The sequence below is a fragment of the Schistocerca americana genome, chromosome 6 (genome assembly GCF_021461395.2).
Source record: "Schistocerca americana isolate TAMUIC-IGC-003095 chromosome 6, iqSchAmer2.1, whole genome shotgun sequence".
In the NCBI taxonomy this organism is placed as follows: domain Eukaryota; kingdom Metazoa; phylum Arthropoda; class Insecta; order Orthoptera; family Acrididae; genus Schistocerca; species Schistocerca americana.
The window spans coordinates 372,064,659-372,088,792 of record NC_060124.1 but is presented as its reverse complement, the minus strand read 5'-3'; the positions used below and the strand labels follow the sequence as shown (position 1 = coordinate 372,088,792).

Here is a 24,134-nt window from a genome sequence, read left to right as displayed (position 1 = left end):
AATGTAGTCAAATTAAATCAAGTGATGCTGAGGGAATTAGATTAAGAAATGAGACACTTGAAGTAATAGACGAGTTGTGCTATTTGAGGAGCAAAATAACTGATGGTGGTCGAAGTAGAGAGGATATAAAATGTAGACTGGCGATGGCAAGGAAAGCGTTTCTGAAACAGAGAAATTTGTTAACATCGAGTATAGATTTAAGTGTCAGGAAGTCTTTTCTGAAAGTATTTGTATGGAAGTGAAATATGGAAGATAAACAGTGTAGACAAGACGAAAATAGAAGCTTTCGGAATGTGCTGCTACAGAAGAATGCTGAAGATTAGATTGATAGATCACATAACTAATGAGGAGGTACTGAATGGAATTGGGTAGAAGAGGAAAGAGTCACACAACTTTACTAAAAGCAGAGACCGGTTTGTAGAACACGTTCTGAGGCATCAAGAGATCATCAGTGTAGTATTGGAGGGAACCGTGCAGGGTAAAAATCATAGAGGGAGACCAAGAGATGAATACTCTGAGCATATTCAGAAGGATGTAGGTTGCAGCAGTTACTCGGAGATGAAGAAGCTTGCACAGGGTAGAGTAGCATGGAGAGCTGCATCAAACCAGTCTCTGGACTCAAGACCACAAGAAAAACAAGGGTTAAGTTTCGGTCGAACTGGCAGCGTAACTACTTTTAACGTAACGTTCACAAAAGTCGTTTTTCTTTCATCACCTTCAAGGGGCACGTTTAAATTAATAGTCTTATGGAAATAGCCGACTATGCTTGTGGCGTTACATCCTAGTCAACAGACACCAGAAAAGGTCGAATATCTGGAACGCAAAGTTGTGCTTGTATGTCAGTAAAAAAGTAGTAGTGCGACCTCCAGACCGCCGGCCGGAGTGGCCGAGCGGTTCTAGGCGCTTCAGTTTGGAACCGCGCGACTGCTACGATCGCAGATTCGAATCCTGTCTTGGGTATGGATATGTGTGTTGTCCTTAGGTTAGTTAGGTTTAAGTAGTTCTAAGTTCTAGGGGACTGATGACCTCAGCAGTTATGTCCCATAGTGCTCAGAGCCATTTGAACCATTTGAACCTCCAGACCAGATGAGAGGAAATGCAGATCAGCAAATCGTAAGTAATTACTATTTTCGACGTGAACTGTTTAATAATCTAAAAATAACAAAACTGTATCGTTATAGATCCCACTGATGATGAGTTGGAACAAGAAAAAGCGAAACGCATCTGGGATAAGTAAATTAAGTGGTAGCATTTGATATACTCTCTGCGTTGGCGACCTTCAGTTGTTAAGCTGTACAAATAACAATTTCCATGTGCAACTTTTAGTTTCTCATTTCCTAGAGAATTTCCTACAGTACTGACTGTACTAATTCAACTAAATTCCAATACCCTTCTTTTACTTTTGTTGATGTTCATCTTATAAGTCCCACTCAAGACACTGTACGTCCCACTGAACTGCTTTTTCAAGTCCCATGCCACCTCTGACAGAGATACGATGTCCTCAGCCAACCTCAGATTTTGTATTTCTGCTTCCTGAACTTCGATTGATTTTCCATATTATTCCTTGGTTTCCTTCATATCTTGTTCGCTGCATAGGTCTAATACATCTGTTGAAATTTGCATGTATGTACAGAAATAAACTCAAAAAATGTTCAAATGTGTGTGAAATCTTGTGGGACTTAACTGCTAAGGTCATTAGTCCCTAAGCTTACACACTACTTAAATTATCCTCAGGACAAACACAAACAACCATGCCCGTGGGAGGACTCGAACCTCCGCCGAGGCCAGCAGAACAGTCCATGACTGCAGAGCCCGAGACCGCTCGGCTAATCCCGCGCGGCAGAAATAAACTTATCTCTTTGGATAAAAATATGAAAACACAGCGAGAAATGGATGTTTCAGTACAAATGCAGATTCTAGCCAAGTGTGCAGGTTTCCCTGTTGTGTCGGACCACGATCGCCAGTTGTGCGATGTCCTCAATACGTTGCAGGTGTCAGCCGTGATCAGAACAGTGTTCTGTGTAGTTGTGGGTACAATATGTCGGAACTAAGTGGTTTCGAAAGAGGGCAAATTTTCAGCGCTCGTATGGTGGTTGCTTCCGTAGCCATGGAAACCAGTTTTTGGTTTTCCAAAAGACCGTATGTTTGATTTAAGCAGCATGCAGGGAAAGCGGAGAAACATAATCCGCTAAGTCACAATGCGGACGAAAGTGTGTGTTGAGTGATCGTGACAAGCAGTCATGGAAGATGATTGTTATGAAAATAAGACGACGCCAGCTGCGAAAGTCACTGCAGAGCTTAAAGTCACACTCGCGAATCCTGTCAGCACCAAAACGACACGAAGTGAGCCCCATAAGCAGGGAACATCAGGCCGAGATGGAACTCCAAAATCACTCATTAGTCATCCAGATACCCATAACAGAGCAAGAGAAAAAAGAAATTTGGTCGAATCTGTCTTGTTTCACACTGTTTCCAACTACTGGCCAAGTGTACGCCTTAAGAGCGAAATATTGCTGGGGTTCTGTGATGATTTGAACAGCCGTATCATGGTACTGTATGGGCCCCATGGTTACTCTGCAAGGTCGCATTACTGTCAAGGAATATGTGACCTTTTTGGATGGTCAAGTGCATGTTATGGCACAATATTCGTTCCCTAATGGTGATGCTGTGTTCCAAGTCGACAGGGCCCCTGCTCACACGGCTCGCATCGTGCAGGACTCGTTTTCTGAGCACGAAGATGAATAATCGCATCTACCCTGGCCACGACAGTCACCAGATCCCAATATTATTGAGCCTTTGTGGTCTACTTCGGACAGGAAGATGAGTGATCGCTATTCACATCTATCATCTTTACCTGAAATTACTGCTATTTCGCAGTAAGAATGGTATAACATTTCCTTGAAAATCATACAGGACCTGTAACCCTAGGGGACCAGAAGCAGTTTTGAATTACAACTTCATTACAACACGCGTTTCTCACGCACTGACATAGTTACATTACATGCCGCCATGATACACGCTTCAGTCCAGAGTCCTCTAGAGGCAGATGGTTGAAAATATGTAGACACGAAAAATGTTAATAGCGTATCTTTTACTTTTAAAAATCTTAAGACTTTTCGCATGGAAAATTCGGAGTCTGTGCTTTTCATCACACGCTCATACACAACTGTAGGAACCCTCCTGGCATACCCAAGGAGCCTGATCATTGTTGTTCTGGGTTGTGTAGCAAGTGTGACTTACAATGCTGGACGTGGTGCACAGTGAAGGACTTAGGCTGATAACTGGAACCTTTGGAACCAGCTTCATACTTAGCCTCTGCTTCGAGGCTGATACGCCACTACTTCACATCAAGTGGAAACTCTTTTGGTTTGACAAGCCTATGCGACGTTATCCATGCCACAGAAACCTGCGTACCATACCGTTGCCTCCCATCAATGGAATGATTGTTTAATGATCCACAACAAGTAAGGAGAGCGTAGGGGATATGAGGGAAGAATTGGTTTTAAAGATGAGTGTAGGTTCTTTTAGAATTTTAGACCAAAATTGGAGCAGACTTCACCTTCGCTTCCAAAGGGAGCCTGAATTATTTAGATTGGGCAAATTTTAAGAAAGACTGCAGTCCATTTTCTACTATTTGTTTTATTACGTTTTAGAATGTCATCACAAATTTAAAATAGAGTACACAATGTTCAAAGCAAGAGAACTCCCTTGACTGTTCAGTAGCGTTCCTACACTGTATCTTCGCCGACCGCGGTGGTCTAGCGGTTCTAGGCGCTCTGTCCGGAACCACGCGACTGCTACGGTCGCAGGTTCGAATCCTGCCTCGGGCATGGATGTGTGTGATGTCCTTAGGTTAGTTAGGTTTAAGTAGTTCTAAGTTCTAGGGGACTGATGACCGCAGATGTTAAGTCTCATAGTGCTCAGAGCGATTTGAACTTGTTCGCAGCTCGTGGTCGTGCGGTAGCGTTCTCGCTTCCCGCGCACGGTTTCCCGGGTTCGATTCCCGGCGGGGTCAGAGATTTTCTCTGCCTCATGATGACTGGGTGTTGTGTGATGTCCTTAGGTTAGTTAGGTTTAAGTAGTTCTAAGTTCTAGGGGACTGATGACCATAGATGTTAAGTCCCATAGTGCTCAGAGCCATTTCAGAGCGATTTGAACCATTTGAACTGTATCTTCAGGGAAGGGTACGCTCTACGCGATATTAACATTTTTGTAACTATTAATTATTTCTGTGTTAAGATGAATGTACACGAGGCCTCCCTGTGGACGTTGCACCCACAATAAGGAAATAATATTCATTTTTTCTCTTTCTGTCAACCATATATACAGTGCGCGAAATAATAGTGAGACAACAAACATTACATCCAAACTAAGAACTTTACTTCAATTTAGCAGTTACATGGATTCGAAATAATCTCCTCACACCTCCATACAACGTTTACATCGAGCACACTAATTGTCGGATGAACAGTGAATACCTGACTGCGTGTCTTCTTCAGTCTTTCGGTCACAGCACGTTGGATGTCCTCAGTATCACTGAAACGTTCCACTTTTGAACCTCATTAAATTTTTGGAAATAGAAAAATTCGGCAGATGCCAGGTCAGGAGAATAGGGTGGGTGCTCGACCGTAAAGATCTGTTTTGATGCTGAAGCCCGTTTTATGCAGGAATACCCAACTGTTGGCAAAACAGATGCCTCCTGACACGGAGCACGCGGCCAAAAAAGGGACGTTATGTGAGTCTTGAATAGTACTCTTATCCCCCCCCCCTCCCCCCAGGCAGAATTTCACGATAGATCTCTCCAGAAGTTTCTCTTTTCCGATAAGACGTTACATGTCATTGTAAATTTCTGATGTAGTTTCTACTAATTTACGGTATAACTATATCATTGCTCTGTGACCCATGATGGTACATTCGAACGCCACTACTTACACAACATTACCTTCACGACAGCTGTGCATACACTGTCTGAGCCATCGACACGATCAAAGCGTCTGAGTGTTCAGCAGAATCTAGCGGGTGAACTCGTAACCACATTTGGTGCGTTTCTTGAAAGTTTTCCGGAAAGAAGTCCCATTACTTGTGTGACACACTGTGTATTGTACTACTTCAGTTTAGTGGATAAAAGGAAGGTATTCTTTTGACGAATTAGCCACGAAGTGTCGCTGTCGTAGTTCAGTACACCCGTATACTTCTCATTTGAACGTAGCACCAGCTGTCATGTGTGTAAGTCTAAAGTCCAGTAATAGAGTTAAATGCCTTATGGATTTAGAGAGTGCCCATAGGAGAGTTTTTAGGGGGGCGTAATGAGGGTGGGAGGGGGGGGGGACCTGAAGTATTTTTAATGTTTTGGGAAATGAATGGCAACTTGTAAGAAGTAATAAAAAAGTTCCAGATAGAAAACTGTGTAATACTAATCTTTGGATAATTTACGTGAAAGAAGAACACTTGCCTACATTGTATTTTTTCCTTGCCCTGAGAGCTCTACGGGTGGGCCGAGAGGGCGGGGAGAGGGGGGAGCGGACCCCTCTTGTCCCCGGATATGGGCGCTCTTGATGGTTTTCACTTAACGATACCCTTTCTATGCTTAGCCTAGGTAGTCCAACTTTTGTTTATTTTATTGTATGTGGGGCCAACCACACTGCGGTTCTAAAATTGTGTGATGGACGCAGGTACGCCAAGTGTAAACCAGATCTGAGTGTTTAACAGGTTACGTTCTGTAAGTGTTCTTTTTACTCTTTCGTCTAAATAACCAGTGTCTGCTGAATATTTTGTATTTTAATTATGTCACATTTGATACGTATTGCAAACACTTGTCAATGGCTGCATAGCCGAAACTTCGTAGTACAGACAATCTAAAGTAAAATGATGGTTGAATATCGACAATAATAGTGGATGAGACAAATTGACATTGTTCAACAACATTGCTTGAGATTATTTCAGTGTGATAGCTGTTGATCTCGTAAATTTTCACGTCCTTCGTGGTTATCACATTAATGGTCGAATTAGCACAACATAGCTGTAAAAGTAACCCTCCGCTCTTTCCCCTCGTCTCTCCACACCCTGAGTCTCTAAAGAAACGAACTAGAATGTATAAAAGAGCTTCAAACGTCTATTTATCCTACAAATGAGTTAGTTTCGTATATAAACTCTTAGCTAAATCTTTTAATAGACACTCATATTTCTGTGTGGTGCCAGTTGTAATGACACTCATGTTTATTTCCCTAATTCGGTAATTGCAGGCTATATATGGTAGAGTCGTATGAGAACTATCTTCCATCACAGTTTTTTTTTAATTCTATAAATATTTACACAATCGGTATTCAGAACTGTTTACATTTTGGCGCTGATAACTTGTCCGTTTAGCGCCTCAAATCACATCATTTCTGAAAACCTAATTTTTATCGTGTGGTATATATAGTACAGCGATATAACTTAGTAGTTAACTTCAGTGGTACATGTGCGTATTGTCTGCAAAATGAGCAGCAAATAGAGTTAATACAAAAGAAATAGTGAAATGTCATGTTTCATCCTGGTGGTTTGCCACATGCTCAACGAACATAATTAAGCGATAAATTGTTTTCCTAACATTAATTTGTGAAGATGTAGTCTGGATAAGATTGAAATTCTGTTTGAAATTTGTTGGAAGCCACCAAGAGCTTTCATTAACAAACACTGCATGAATATATCCTGGACAACATGCGTGAGTTACGCTGCATCAAGACCTGTACACAATTTCTAGCTTTAATACTTCATTGCTTATGTTGCCCCTTTAACGTAAGATTACATTTCTTAATGACAAAATCATGACATACGAGGGTCACTCCAAAAGAAATGCACACTATTTTTGTAAAAATAGAGTTTTCATTCTGCATGTGAGAAAGTTTTAAAGTGTGTAGATACATCCTTCCCGCTTGGTTTCAGACTTAGTTCAAACTGTTCCCGTGAGTGGCGCCGTCACAGCATGTCTTCAAGATGGCTGCTACATTTGACATTCGTCAGAAGCAACGAGCTATCATAGAATTCCTGTGCTGTGAAAACGAAACAGTGGGAAACATTCACGAGAGGTTGAAAAGGTGTAAGGAGATGCTGCTGTCGATCGCAGTACAGTTAGTCGGTGGGGAAGCATGTTACGTGATGAAAGCGGACACGGCAATATTGAGGATTATCCTCGCAGCGCCATGCCTCGCACTGCACACACTCCAGACAATGTGAAGAGAGTTAACGAATTGGTGACTGCTGACAGATGCATCACAGTGAACGAATTGTCACGCTACGTTGGGATAGGGGAAGGAAGTGTTTGCAGAATACTGAAAGTGTTGGCGTTAAAAAAGGTTTGTGCCAGGTGGGTTCCCAGGATGTTGACAGTGGCTCACAAAGAAACAAGAAAAACTGTATGCAGCGAACTTTTGGAACAGTACGCGAATGGTGGAGATGAATTTCTTGGAAGAATTGTGACAGATGATGAAACATGGCTCCATCATTTTTCACCAGAGACGAAGAGGCAATCAATGGAGTGGCATCGTGCAAATTCACACAAGGAAAAAAAAGAAATTCAAAACCACGTCTTCTGCTGGAAAAGTTATGGTTACAGTGTTTTTCGATTCCTGAGGACTCTTGCTTGTGGACGTCATGGCAAGTGGAACCACCATAAAGTCTGATGCATATATGACGGCACTGAAGGAACTTCAAGCCCGACTGAGTCGTGTTCGACCAGATCGGCAAAAGCAGGATGTTTTGCTATTGCACGACAATGCACGGCCACATGTCAGTCAAAAAGCCATGGAACCGATCACAAAACTCGGATGGACAACACTGAAACACCCGCCTTACAGTCCTGACCTGGCTCCATGTGACTATCATCTCTTTGGGAAAGTGAAAGACTCTCTTCGTGGAACAAGGTTTGAAGATGATGACTCCCTTGTGCACGCTGCCAAACAGTGGCTCCAAAAGGTTGGTCCAGAATTTTACCGTGCGGGTATACAGCCGCTGATTTCAAGATGGCGTAAGGCAGTTGAGAGGGATGGAAATTATGTGGAGAAATGAAAATATTGTTCCTAAAGGATGTATCTACACACTGTAAAACTTTCAAACCTGTAGAATAAAAGATCGATTTAAAAAAAAGTGTGCATTTCTTTTGGAGTGGCCCTAGTAATCTTACATTTTAAATTCGGTCAATAATTGTAAGAAATACTGAAAATAAAATTTTTGTTTTCCCTGTAAGCCGTTCAACAGGCAACCTGCAGCTGAGACCAGATGTCCCTTTCAGACAGTAGTGATATAGATGCTTGGGCAATCTCCGTTCCGGAAACTGCGCCGCTGAACCTCCGTGCTCTTTTCGCCGTTCTGCGACGCTGATCGTTTACTATTAAGTTTATTCGCGAGACACGGGGCACCCCGTATCGCAAACGTGACCCCTGTAGGCGGTCTAGCGGATAATCTTCCGCCGCGCTGAGTGAATCGCCTGGCGCTGAAATTGGCTCGTCCGGCGGAAGCTCGTGGCCGCGCTGCGGAATGCTTCTCGCAAAGGTGAAGCTGACATTTGCACTCGACAGGTAATAAGAGGCGCCGTCTTACCCTCGCAGACCCAAGGCGGGGTAACGGCACGAATAACGGCCGGCAACCTTACTGTGCTGTACGAGGGTTGCATTTTAAGCTTTTATAACCGACCGCTAGTTGGCGCTACTGAGATATGGTATTTAAATTTATCATTTCTAGTTCTTTCGCTTCATTCAAGAGTTGGTAATCATCTCAAAAAAAAAAAAAAATAAATAAATAAATAAATAAAAAATAAATAAATAATAATAATAATTCATTATTGATTTACAGAAGTTTGTCGCGGTCGTGCTTCGTTTTGACAAATTTCGTAAAGGTTGCCCATAATTGTTGTTGTGCACAACACAAGTGAAGCAGCTCGGCCCGTGATTTACCATTATAGAGCGGTATACTTTGACAAATACGAAACTGCAGTACCGTAACTCTGCTATTTTGTTACCGTCTCCGTGTGTACTCGTTATAAATGTAGGATATTTTTACGATTGAAGTAAAGCCTACTCCAAATAGTCTATTCTTGTAAAAAATAAAAAAAGGTTTGAATTGCACAGTGCCATATATTAACGACCGTTACGCACATTCACAGCAGGTACGATGTCTCTCACTCATACTACTTATTTGAATAAGATATTAAAATAACGTATCATACTTAAAAGTAAACGTAAAATAAAGAATAGTGATGAGAGCTATTATCCTCCTCAGGCTTTATGTAGCGAACGCGCTACCTCGGCTTTTTATTTTTTTCTAGATCAGGAAATAAACCAAACACGTTGTGCCTGATTGCAGCATACATTTTACACCATGTACTTTGTGTGCGTCACTTTTTTCGTTTCTGCAAGTTCCTAACAGGTGGCAGCATCTTCAAGAAGGAAGCTGTTCATCATATTGTCGCAAGTCTTCAAGAAATAGATATAACAGCTGTGTGATTTTAGCAATTTTGGACTAGAATACGATATCGTAACATTCTAATAGACTCAGTACAGTATCGATTAAGTTATTGTTAATTTAATCACAACAATATAGAGATATAAATCGTTTTCTTGTGGCACTGTGTCTGCATTCGGCAACGAGCTACATTTTTACGTTTCAGTTGCATTGTTTCCGCATTTGCAAGGTGCTTGAGCGGCCTCTAGACGATGCATATAATATTGCAAATATTTCCCAGATGCACGCTAATCTTTGCCGTCTAGGAGTCGATGAGGAAGTTGCGCAATAATATTGAGAACTCTGGAAATATACTGCGCTGGCTGGAAATATTGTGCCGTCTGCTACACACAACACAAACCAAGGAGGTTGGTTTGGGTTAGATTATGTTTGCTTTTATGCGGAAAACTAGTTCAAAACAAGACGAAGGAGTGTTATTACTGGAGTGCATCGAAATGTGCATATCATTATCAGAATACGGTAGGGCAGATGAGTGCAAAAAAGGAAAAAAAAGTTAAGAATGATGAGTCATACGATTTGTTGCTCAGAAAATGTAGGGGACGATCATGAAGGAAGACACTGAAAAAAATTAAGTAATGCAAAATTAAGGGGTAAAATGTACAGATATTTACGTCTGTGTACATTACTACGCGAAGAAATGTGTCATAACTGTATCCCAGACACCGTAAGGTGAAACTGTAGTTGTGAATTTCAAGTCTTCGGAAGATATCGTAGTGTAATAGATAAGCGTTGAATTGGTGGAACTGCGTCGGTCATTGCAGTATTTGGTTTTTTGATGACGGGTGTATAGGTGTCCATCTGTGGGGACGCCATTTGAGACGTTGGACCATCAACAAACAAAAAGCTATGATAATATATTTTTTCCGTGGAACCTCAATTCCGTCAACAAATTTTCGCGAGTGATCATTCATGCTCCTTGAACCAATTTTTCATTTACTTTTCTTCTTCTTGCAGCAAAGGAAAGCAGTTATCATAGCAGCAACATGTTTATCGTCCAACATTTCGGACCATAATATTATTGACAATATAATTGGTAATGTAATTGAGTATTCAAGGGAGAATGTTACTAATAATTCACAGTATTTTGTGCACTACTATTCGTCGTATAGGGGCCGCTTAATGTTATGTTTTATGACAATAAGATAAGTACTGCACATATTTCAGTCACTTTATAACGTAAATAGTTACACTATTAACATATCCTGATAGTATGGTAAATCACACCAATTTTTTAAATTTAGTATTTTAGTCTTATTTTGCTTCAGAACAATGCATTGACCACAACATAAATTTTTTATTCATAAACTCTCGTCTCAGGGCTGATGAGGTTAAACGATTAAAATAGATGTGACGGTTGGTTGCGGAATGACTCGTGATAGCAGACGACTGCGAGAAGTAAGATCGATGCGTGCATGTTACTAAAAAAAGACACCCGCTGCAGCTCATTAAATTCCACCCGATTTCACCTAAACTCAGAAAGAAGCTCATGTCAATTCTTGTAAAACAATGTTCAAAAGATTTGACTGAGGAAATGCAAAATCCGTATAAAAATTCGTAACTGGAGATATAAGTTGGACGTATCCACACAAGCCGGAAACCAAGTGACATTCAGTTGTTTAACTGTTCCTACATGAACGGGATCCAATAAAAGTGACTTTTTTCTCCAAGCCCTCCCAAGAAAACAAGTGCTTCTTTCTTTGATTGTGCTGGACATGCCACGACCATTTCTTTAGAGGATCAAGGGGCAGTTGATTCTGAATCGTGTACAACAATTTTTTTGCGACAAGTCATCGAAGAAATAACGATTAACAACAAAAAGTCACGAGAATGCCAGCTGCTACAAAACACGTCAAACAATTGAGTGTTTGACGCACGAAAACAATCTCTCACTTCCCGCATTTACCTGAAGCGTCGTTAAACGACTTTTTTTTGTTCCCAAATGTAAATTGGAAAATTCTTAGGTAACGATTTTCTTCACTTGAACAATCTGTTGAATTTTGAATCCTTCCAAAAACTTGTTTTTGAGATACTGTACCAACATGAGAGTGAAAGAGATGTTTAGAGAATAGGTTAGCACGCACGAAAAAGCGCATACTTTTTAATGGCAAATATTCTGAGAAGGAATAAAACTTCTTTTACTAAAAAAGATTTTTGTTTTTATACACTCCTGGAAATTGAAATAAGAACACCGTGAATTCATTGTCCCAGGAAGGGGAAACTTTATTGACACATTCCTGGGGTCAGATACATCACATGATCACACTGACAGAACCACAGGCACATAGACACAGGCAACAGAGCATGCACAATGTCGGCACTAGTACAGTGTATATCCACCTTTCGCAGCAATGCAGGCTGCTATTCTCCCATGGAGACGATCGTAGAGATGCTGGACGTAGTCCTGTGGAACGGCTTGCCATGCCATTTCCACCTGGCGCCTCAGTTGGACCAGCGTTCGTGCTGGACGTGCAGACCGCGTGAGACGACGCTTCATCCAGTCCCAAACATGCTCAATGGGGGACAGATCCGGAGATCTTGCTGGCCAGGGCAGTTGACTTACACCTTCTAGAGCACGTTGGGTGGCACGGGATACATTCGGACGTGCATTGTCCTGTTGGAACAGCAAGTTCCCTTGCCGGTCTAGGAATGGTAGAACGATGGGTTCGATGACGGTTTGGATGTACCGTGCACCATTCAGTGTCCCCTCGACGATCACCAGTGGTGTACGGCCAGTGTAGGAGATCGCTCCCCACACCATGATGCCGGGTGTTGGCCCTGTGTGCCTCGGTCGTATGCAGTCCTGATTGTGGCACTCACCTGCACGGCGCCAAACACGCATACGACCATCATTGGCACCAAGGCAGAAGCGACTCTCATCGCTGAAGACGACACGTCTCCATTCGTCCCTCCATTCACGCCTGTCGCGACACCACTGGAGGCGGGCTGCACGATGTTGGGGCGTGAGCGGAAGACGGCCTAACCGTGTGCGGGACCGTAGCCCAGCTTCATGGAGACGGTTGCGAATGGTCCTCGCCGATACCCCAGGAGCAACAGTGTCCCTAATTTGCTGGGAAGTGGCGGTGCGGTCCCCTACAGCACTGCGTAGGATCCTACGGTCTTGGCGTGCATCCGTGCGTCGCTGCGGTCCGGTCCCAGGTCGACGGGCACGTGCACCTTCCGCCGACCACTGGCGACAACGTCGATGTACTGTGGAGACCTCACGCCCCACGTGTTGAGCAATTCGGCGGTACGTCCACCCGGCCTCCCGCATGCCCACTATACGCCCTCGCTCAAAGTCCGTCAACTGCACATACGGTTCACGTCCACGCTGTCGCGGCATGCTACCAGTGTTAAAGACTGCGATGGAGCTCCGTATGCCACGGCAAACTGGCTGACACTGACGGCGGCGGTGCACAAATGCTGCGCAGCTAGCGCCATTCGACGGCCAACACCGCGGTTCCTGGTGTGTCCGCTGTGCCGTGCGTGTGATCATTGCTTGTACAGCCCTCTCGCAGTGTCCGGAGCAAGTATGGTGGGTCTGACACACCGGTGTCAATGTGTTCTTTTTTCCATTTCCAGGAGTGTAGTTTTTATAAAAGCTTAAAAGGCACCCTTGTAGACAGTCGCAGTCTATTAAATAATTTTATACAATCATTCCATAATCAGTAAGAAAGTTGCTGTTTTCCTGTATGCTCTATATAATCAAAAGTATCCAGAGAAGTACTAGTAGACACTAAAATCGGGCGTGTCCACCCTTCGCCTTAAGGGGGGGTAGGAGGTCAAACGGGCTGACTTGGAGCAGGAGAGCCACCACAGGACATTTTAATTTCCATTGTCTATAATTTTACAAATAAATTCAGAAAACTTTGTTAGCATGAGCAAGAAGGATTCAGAATTCACACTCATAGCAGTGGAAGTTCAGAAACACGGCAAAATAAATTTTTTTTGCATGTGACATTTCATCATTTTTTTCGCCTACTGTTGGCTGCATTTGTTGTTATAGGTACACTTTTCTTCATAAGTAAGAGAGATTCTTCGATGGATTTTGTACAGCACACGAACCATAATTAGAAGTGTATAAATCTCTAAAATTTATTTAATTTATGAAAAAATGAATGAGCTGTTACATTTTAAACCTCATATTTAGAAAAAACTCAAATTTATAGTTAATTATCTTAATTTTTACCAGAGCTTTTAGTAGGTTTGGAAAATTCTGGAGTTTCATACACCTGAAATTAAGTAAGGCGATGCAGGTGTGAAGCGTTCCTGGTGATTGGTGATCAGCTCACTCACATTTTCTAGATCAGTCATGCAACAGATGTAGGCAACTAGGCCTATATCGCTGTCAGTTTGTTATCGAATTTTGGAGCAAATATTATTGTCGTATGTTATGACCTTTCTAGAAAGTGAAAATCTTCTCTGTAGGGATCAACGTCGATTAAGTAACGATCGTGTGAAACCCAATTCGCTCTGTGCGTCATCGAGAAGGTAATAATACCGTCGCTCAGGTTGATGCTGTGTCCCTAAATTTCCGCACTGTCGCCTATTGAACAAATACTGGCGAACGTAATATCGGACCTGTTTTGTGATTGTACGGAAGAATTCCTGACAACCAGAACACAGCATGCCATTCCGAACGGAGAGAAATCTTCAGACGTAAAAGTGACTTCGAGCATAGGACAAGGGTGTGTTGCAGGGTTTTTACTATTCACTATATACGTAAATGACGTAGTGCAGTGGTTCCCAAACCTGAGGTAGTGAAATTTTCTCAGACGTAAAAACAAAAGGTTTAGATTGTGTTTCGGTCACAAAATAAATTATTTTTAAAAGATCATTGCTAGTATCACTACTTCGTAAGACTGTAGTACTTCTTACATAAGTTATCATTAACACTACTCAATAGTCATTTTGCATATAGTGTGGTGTCACCGCCAGACACCACACTTGCTAGGTGGTAGCTTTAAATCGGCCGCGGTCCATTAGTACATGTCGGATCCACGTGTCGCCACTGTGTGATCGCAAACCGAGCGCCACCACAAGGCAGGTCTCGAGATACGGAATAGCACTCGCCCCAGTTGTACGGACGACTTTGCTGGCGACTACACTGACGAAGCCTCGCTCCGTTGCCGAGCAGATAGTTAGAATAGCCTTCAGCTAAGTCAATGGCTACGACCTAGCAAGGCGCCATTAGTAACATTGCATGTATCTATAGAGTCTCACTTGTATCGCCACAATCTCCAGATGTACCAAAAGGATGGATTAAAGTTAAGTATTCCAGAAGCTACGTACTTTTCTTTATAGCATTCATTACGTATCCTGTTTCAGACCTCACGCCATCCTGCTTTAGCTTAGCGCGTGCCTTTCGGCTTCCTCTCATTGTGTCTAGGCTGTCTTGTCTAGACACAACATATAGTATGTGATGTATCACTTTGTCCTTACGTATTCTGGTGTACAGAATACGAATCTGCTTTTCAAAATGTTCTAGAACGTAAGGTTTTTTTAAGTTTTTGAGATTTTTTTACTTAAATCTTTTGAAAGAAAAGTTTCCCAAATGGAATGAAGCAAAGATAAAGTAAGGCATTTTTGTTGGAGCGCAAATAAGATAGCTGATGGATGATCCCATTGATACCAACCTCACATACATCGAATTAGCAACTGGTTATCTTTGAAAGCAATTTGAAATCATTTCTTGGCAACAAAAGAGATGGCAATTATGTTTCCATTATGAATTATGGGTTCGAAAACTGCAAAAATATGGGGTTTAGACTGCTGATTAAAATCCAATTTTTATATTTATACCTTGATTTCTTTCCGAAAAATTGGGGGCCTTAAACGGTGAGCAGGATGAAAGCTTCCAACAATACGTCCGTGTGATGGAGCACCGTTATCAAAGTCACTGGGATCTTCAGATGATGAGTGACTACTTCTGTGTTCATGTTAGGGAGAGCGATAGTTAGTAACATGTTCCACGGATCATTTTGCACGATAGATCGTAATGATGTGGAACAAGTAATTATACATTCACATTGCAAATTTATTTGTATATACCGTTATATTCCGAACATTTCTAATTTTTTTTTACAAAAATACATGCAGATGTGAGTAATTCCTACCCATCATCTTTTACACAGTACAATAATAGAAATTCTTCTATGGAACAGAAGGATTTGTCAAGAAGAAACTTTCTCAGTTCGTTAGAAAGTTTAACTTTGCTGTCTGTCTGACATTTTATATCAGTTGGTAAAGGATAAAAAAATTTTGTTGCAGTATTGTGCACCCATAGCAGTGCTAAAAAACAACCTTAATGTTAAATAAAGAACGTAATTTTTCCTTCTGGTATTGTAATTATGTACCTTATTATTCCTCTTGACTTGTAGTGCGTTGTTTATAACAAACTTCATGAGGGAATAAAATATACTGTGAAGTAGTAGTCAGAATGCCCAACTCATTAAACAGATGTCTTCATGATGATCGTGGGTGAGGACCACGTATTACACTCACAGCACGTTTTTTCGCGATGAAGACTTTCTTTCTTAAAGATGAGTTACCCCAGAACATTATTCCATATGACATTATTTAATGGAAATGAGCAAAATATGTTAATGTACTGATTTGTCTCTCCCCAAGTTTTGCAATGATTCTTAGCGCAAATGTGACTGAACTAAGTTGTTTTAAGTGTTCCTAAATGTGTAATTTTCCAGTTTAAATTCTCATCGATTTGGACTGCTAAGAATTTAGAAGCTTCCACCCTGTTTATAATTTCCTCACCATGTGTTACACTTATCACTGGTGTAGTACCTCCAGGAGTGCAGAACTGAGTATGTTGCGTCTCTTTAAAATTGAGGATGAGACTATTCGCTCAAAACCAGTCAATGATGCTTTTAAGAAGTTGGCTTAAGGTCTCTTCTGTTTCTGTATGTCTGCTTGAATTGATTACAATACTACTGTCATCTTACAAAAGAAACTAATTTTTATTGTTGTATACTAGAAGGAAGATTGTTTACATATACGAGAAACAGTAGTGGACCTAAGAATGAACCTGAGGGAACCCCATGCGTGACTTCTTCCCAATCAGAAATATGTCCCTGGACTGTATTGCTTGAATTACTCTGTACAACTTCCTGCATTCTTTTGGTTAGATGTGACATTATCCGTTGTTTCGTTATGCCATCAGTCCTATAAAATACTAATACATCTAGGAGAATAATGTGATTCACAAAGTCAGATGCCTTAGAGAGGTAACGAAAAATACCAGCTGTTGCTGTTTTATTATTTAACGTTTGTAAATGGCATTCTCAATGAGCAACCCTTCTGAAACCCATACCGTGATTTGCTAAGTATACTATAGTTGCTAAAGTGAGATACTATGCTAAAATACATTACCTTCCCAAAAATTGTGGAGAATAATATCAGCAATGAAACAGGTCGGTAATTATTGACATCACTCTTATCTGTTCTGAAAGAGGGATTTAACACTGACATATTTCAGTCTTTCTGGAAAAAGTCTTGAGTTAGCGATGCATTACATATTTCAGGATAGACTGGGCATTTTCTTTGGGAACAAAATTTTAGTACTCTATTGGAAACACCATCAAAACCAGATGATCTTTTATTTTTGAGAGAATGTGGAAGTTTCTTAATTTCAGTGGGAGATGTTGATGATACATTCATATGACTGAATTTTATGAAAGTTACACTTTCAACATATTCTGTTACTTTGCTCTTGAACTGTTTGTCTCTATGCTTTCTACAATGTTTAAGAAATGATTATTAAATGCATTTGCTACTTGTGGCTCATCATTTATAGCCCTTCCATTCAGTACAGTAGTGGTGTTGTGTTGTCTGTGGCTGGCTGTCCTATTTCTCACTTCACTACATTCCATATTCTGTAAGTATTTTGTCGGGATTACTGATTTATGACATTATGTGCATGTTCTTTGATTTTTTAATAACCTTTGTTAGTAAGTTTGAGTATTTTTATAGTGTGGCAGCTACTGCAGTATTCCTACTTCTTCTTGCAAAAAATAATTTTTCTTTTTTTTCTCAAACTGCTGTGATCCCACTGGTGATCAATGACTTTTTACCTGGTTGTTTATTGTCCTTTCTGACTAGCTTATGGTATTTTCAAGTAATGATATGAATTTATCATGGGATAGACTAAATCTTATGTTAGCATTTGGTTCACTGTAAATTACATCCCAGGTCATCTCCTGTAAACTTTTCTTAAAAGCATTTTTCCTGGAGTTATTAATTATTCTAACTGATTTCCACTGAGAAGTATCCATACTGTAAGGCGCTATATTATTTATCCTAACTAACTGTGCGTCATCATCAGATAGAGCATTTGTTGCTGGGTAAATAGATATTTCCTTACTTTACGATTCATCAAAGGAAACATTATCAGTTAAGGTCATACTGTCTTTATCCTTCCGAGTAGGAAAGTTAATTACTGAGACATAATTGTGGGATCCAAATAAGGTTTCCATATTATTTTTCCTACCAGAATCCTTTCGAAAATCTACATTGGCGTCAAGATAGGTTATTAACTGCTTGCTCTTGTCTGACACGTAGCACAGTAAGGAATGGAGATTCCTCACAAATAGTTCACATTATATAGCACATTGTGATGAAACAGCAGACAAAGAAGAGCACCGTTGTCACATTTTTAGAATGCCAAAGAACGATAAAGTTCAAAATGTAACTAATGTAAACACCATGTTGACACCATGTCCACATATAAACATTAAATAGTATTGAGTACTAAAGTACGTATTTCCTACCTGTTTGAATTCTGTCAGAGTTTGCCATTACTGTTTTTGATTCTGCTGAGTATCAAGGAAAAACTGATTTCACCAATGAATTCAGCACAAAATATTAGTTAAATCCACCCATTTACAAACCAAATGCATAAAAAAGTTTAAATTTTCAAGATTGTAGCATTAAAGCGTGATGCAATACAATTGAGATTTCTACACATGTGGATACCGCTGGTAAACAACTATTATTGAGGACACTGGTAAACTTATTACTGTGCACTTCATTAGACAGGTTCAGGTAAAAGAAACTCATACATTTTATTCCACTAGATGAAGGACTCTTTCTGTATGGCGAACATAACATGACACACAAGACTTTACACAATAGCAGGTTCACGCGGCCAAGTAGGCAATTAGTCAAGTGGAGGCATACTAAGAGTGGGCAAAGCAAAGAGATTGTCACATAAAAGCAAAGACATGTAAAGATCATGCCGCATACGAGAGCCCAGATGTTCACTTGAATGCTTTTGATTAAATTCAACAGAAACAAATGTGTGATCATCATCTTCATCACAAAGTCCAGCCGTTACCCACATACTTTGTACTTCGCCCCATGCATCTTTGACAGTAACATTGAGACCAATACGCCACATATGATTAAATATTTCACTAAAATTCCCTCATCGAGGTCTAGATAGTATCTGCAATGGACCAGAAATTGCTTCATTGTTCACTTCGCAAGAGATAACCGAACTGGCAGCACAACACAACAGTACCTATCTAATGGCTACCACACTGCCGTATTATAATTATTAGAGGCATTGGTAATGAACAAAGCTTTATTAGGCTGAAGTCTTTCAATTTTTGTCAGTTTAGAAGAAAAGAGTCCTGCAGTAAAGTGGTTTACAAACAGTAAGTATAGCACAAACATTTTAACTTGATTGATATTAATAGGGGTTACAAGGTGTGGGTGAATTAAGTGTCGCTATGGAGAGGTGTGGTGTTCAATCATGTTTTTAAGTAGAGTTGGATACTTAGCTTGCTTTTCTGAGGCGGAATTGAAGGTAGCACTTGCGAAGGACTGAAAATTGTTTTATCATTGTATACAAAAATGTCGCTAGGAATGAGCAGTTCCAGTTGTGTCCTTGACTCATTTGTTCGAAGCTTAATAAATCACCTACAAAAACTAATATCATATATCTTTCAGCATTTCAAAAATTAAGATGTTTAAAGAAAATTCTTTTTCATTCTAAAGATCAGATAGGTACCAATGGTAACTATGGTTGAGGCCAGGAGTGAGGGAGGGAGGAGGTGTGGGTACTAGCTAGCATATCAATGCTCTCAGGGGTAATATTCTTAGAATGGTTGGGCACTGACGTACTGGATAATGTCAGTAGCTCCATGAGGAGCAGAGAACTAGCAATCCTGCAGCGTTGTAGCTGTAGCGGAAAGCAGGAACACCTGCTGAGGATCGAAGTTTAGTGTACGGATTGGAGCGACCATATGAGAACTGTGGTAGGGAAGGTGAATGGTAGACTTCGGTTAACTGGGAGAATTTTAGGAAAATGTGGTTCGTAAGTAAAGGAGACCGTATATAGGACCCTAGTGCGACCTATTCTTGAGTACTCCTCGAGTGTTTGGGATCCGCACCATGTCGGATTAAAGGAAGAGATCGAAACAGTTCAGAGGTAGGCAGCTAGGTTTGTTAGCGGTAGGTTCGAGGAAGATGCAGGTTTTACGGCGATCTTTCGAGAGCTGAAATGGGAATCCTTAGAGGAGAGGTGACGTTCATTTCGAGGACTACTACTGAGAAAATTTAGGGAATGAGTATTTGAAGCTGACTGCGTAGTGATTCTTCTGCCGCTGACGTAATTTCGCATAAGGATCATGCAGATAAGATACGAGAAATTAGGGCTCACACAGAGGCATATAGACAGTCGTTTCTTCCTTGCTGTGTTTTGGAGTGGAGCGTGGGAATGAGTACTAGTGGTACAGGGTACAGTCCTCTATGACCGTACTGTTGCTGGCGGAATATGTATGTGGATGTAGATTGGCAATTGACGCTCAGTTAAATGAATGTAACGTGTAGAGCGTAAATGGATGGAAAGACCGGTTGCTATATAGTTACCAGATTGCCGAACAAATACTGAGTGCAGTCACATCCACTAAATGTCTGGGAGTATCGAATGGAGCGATTTAAAAAGAAACAAAATATGAAACTAATCCTATCAAAGGCAAATGCGAGACTGAGTCATTGGAAGAACGGAAGTGTAGTCCACCCATGAAATTACAAAACTCTCATTCGAACGGTACTCAAATTTTGCACCTCAATCTGAGACCGCGAAGCGTCAAATAGATTTTAATCTAACTCCAGTGGCAGACTTTGGAAGAGAGATGTTGAGCACACGTTGATTTCAACTTTGCGAGAGTTTGTTCCTAAACGTGTCAGTACGTTTTGCGATAGACCATTAACGGTACATTCTCTTTGGCCAGCCTATAATGTAAGCGACTTTTACGACTTATTTTGGAAAAACTAATGAAATTAAAAGTAAATCTTTCTGCACATTGTTTAGTGATTCTTGGACTGCATTTTCTGAAGGCCTTTTTTTTTTTTTTTTTTTTTTTTTTTTAAAAAAAAAAAAGAAACAACAGCCATCATTCACCTAAATGGACGAGTTAAATTTGCTATGTCCAAAGTGAGGTGTGTCCATGGTAGACGTCCTACAGTCTGCAAATCAAATCTGAAATTAAAGAAACATACAATTTTCTTAATCTATACGGTACTGTGCACGGATTAATAGCACAGTTTTTTTGTAATTTGACAAAACAATAAAATGGCGGACGTTTGGAACAAGATGTGTGTTTTTGATAACAATGTATCTCAAGCTGACGGAAGGGGTTGGGGATACACTAATGAAGATACCTTTCTGAAATTTGGTTTAATTATTCCTCGAATATGTCCGAAAGGAGTAATAGGCAATTTCTTACTTTAATCTGTTCATTAGTTGTTGCAAAAAATGCGACAAATACGCACGACAGAATTATATCTTTGTTTCAAACGTTCTCCATTTTATTATTCTGCCAAATTTCCAAAACGCTGTGTTGTTAATCCGTGTACACTATACTATAGATTAAGAAAACTGTTTCTTATTTGACTGAGATATGATTTTCAGGTTGCACGGTTTCCGTCATGGTCACGTCTCATTTTAGCCACAGAAACCCCTCGGATAGGGGACTTAATGATGACTGAATTTCCTTACAAAAATTACAAAATGTTGTCCGGGAATCAGTAAATAACGTGCAAAAAGATTTTTTTCCAAAGAATCATGAAGATCGCTTCTATTATAAGCTGATTGAGTAGAATAGACCTTAAGGGGGGTAGGACGTCAAACGGGCCGACTTCGAGAAGGAGAGGCACCACAGGACATTTTAATTTGCACTGTCTACACTTTTACAAATAAATTCATAAAACTTTGACAGCATGACCAAGAAGGATTCGGGATTCACGCTCATAGCAGTGGAAGTTCAAAAACACGAAAAAATAATATTTTTTAAATTCGAAATTTCATGATTTTTTCACTTACTGTTGGCTGCATTTGTTGCTATAGGTATACTTCTCTTCATAAGTAAGAGAGATTCTTCGATGAATTTTGCACAGCTTACAAAACATACTTGCAGGTGTATGAAACTCTAGAATTTATTTAATCTATGGAAAAATGAATGGACTGTTACGTTTTAAACTTCGTGTTTAGAGAAAATTCGAATTTTATAGTTAATTATTTCAATTTTTTACCACAGTGTTTAATAGATTTGGGAAATTCTAGAGTTTCCTACACTTACTTCGTGTTTAGAGAAAATTCGAATTTTATAGTTAATTATTTCAATTTTTTACCACAGTGTTTAATAGATTTGGGAAATTCTAGAGTTTCCTACACCTGTAAGTATTGTTTGTATGCTGTGGAAAATTCATCGAAGAATCTCTCTTACTTATGAAGAAAAGTGTACCTACAGCAACAAATGCAGCTAATACCAAGTGAAAAAATGATAAAGTTTCACATGTAAAAAAAATTGTTTTGTTATGTTTTTAAACTTCCTCTGCTATGAGTGTGCGCCCTGAATGCCTCCTGGCCGTGCTAACAAAGTTTTATGACTTTATTTGTAAAAGGATAGACAGTGTGAATTAAAATGTCCTGTGGTGCCTCTCCTGCTCCAAGTCGGTCCGTTTCACGTCCTACCCCCCCCCCCCCCCCTTAAGGTAAAATTGAGAGATTCGAGCTCAGAAGGAGGCATACCAACAACCATGGCTTCCGCCTGCTCACCATTCGCGACCGACGCAGCACACAAGGTACCACACGCTTGCAGGGTGTACGTGAAGATGTAGGTTCACCGTGACGCAGGTCATACCTTGTAAGGCAAACAGCGTCGCTAGGACTTGCAGTGCGTAGACGGCAACGTTTCGCCGCATGTCTGCCAGCACTGGTTGGATTCCTTAGACGTACAGCCGGCCCTGGCCCGCAGCTATCGGTGGCGAGCGGCGAGACGGAGTCATGGCAGTCGTTCGCAGCCACTGGCTCAGCCCTCGCGTCGGCGTCGGCGTCGGCGTCGGCGGCGTCTGCAGACGCACTGGTGGCTCGCGGGGCTGCCGGCGGCCGCGGCGTGGTCGGCGGGATGCGCGCGCACCTCCCTGTTTACGCGGGCTGCCGCCGGCCGCGGCTCGCCCCCGCACCAGCACCGGCTACTTACCGTGTTTTTCCTGCCGCCGCTGTTTGCCCCCGGCGGCATGCGGTGCGCCACCTGCCCCTGGCACAACACCCATTTCTGCGAATGTACCTGCAGCGCTGCTAGACAAACAACACAGCCGCTGCTGCCGGTGGCTAATATCAGTGTTTTGCTCCACTCACTTGTTTTTCTCCACTAGCTGGCCACGTCCCAATGCTTACCTGAATACACTCTACTTTAACATAACTTGTAGTTGCTGCCCTGACAGTTTTCGTAATCTTTGCTAGTTATCGTCCACGTGATCGATACAAATAATTTTTTAGTTGTGATGAATGTCATTTCGTTTTATCCCTTGATAATGGAAAAAAAATACCGCGTGTCTAATTCCGGACCTTCAAGATCGACGTGAATTGCGTACATAATTTCGTAACTATACTATCTGGATAAAAGCATTCGAACACCTAAGAGAGGATATTAATACATGCGGCTCTATGACAGTTTGAACTCTGCTGTCGCAAACGTGTTCCATTATGTTGACGTAAGGAATATGGTCAGGCCATTTCATTTCAGGAATACGATATTGTAGTGCCTGTGTTGTGTGACGGTACGTCACAGAAAAGGACATTTGGAGAAAGTTAAATGAACTTTCTGCTATGAGACGTGTGAAACATAAATTATATAAAGACTAACTACGCCTGCGCGATGAATAACAAATAGTAAACAACGTAAGTTATTATTATCAAAACACAAATATCGATGTAATTAACATGAAATATCCCCTTAGAAAAACTAATGAATTACTGTGCTGATAAACCTCTTACGTTATTTGATCTTCAAACAGCTGAGCAGAACTGCACGTACTCAGATATTTCCCTCTTTACTTATTCTGATCAACATTAAACTGACACGCAGTATTTTTAGGGCAACGCAATCTGACTTCCAATAATCCTTACAAAAGAATGGTCCTGACTAACAATAACCTATACCTTTCATGAATCACTTACCTCACAAAAATCTTCGTTACTCGAACTACTGCAATACAACGAGCGCCAATACTACCAGCTAAATAAAAGATTCTAACTACTGAAGGCACTAACTACTGATAGGCATAGTTAGCAAATGAAAGATTTTGATAGAGAACAATATATATCAGTTCATGAT

At 40.9% G+C, this 24,134-nt stretch overlaps 1 protein-coding gene across 1 annotated transcript in view; it reads right to left on the bottom strand.

The window, feature by feature from the left end:
* The window catches only part of LOC124619722, a 190,367-nt gene extending 167,501 nt beyond the window's left edge, over positions 1 to 22,866 (bottom strand). The window contains exon 1 of the mRNA XM_047146286.1: positions 22,659 to 22,866. Coding sequence (XP_047002242.1) covers positions 22,659 to 22,719 — 61 coding nt within the window. The 5' untranslated portion in view covers positions 22,720 to 22,866. The remainder of the gene's footprint in view (positions 1 to 22,658) is intronic.
* Between the last annotated feature and the right edge of the window lie 1,268 nt (positions 22,867 to 24,134).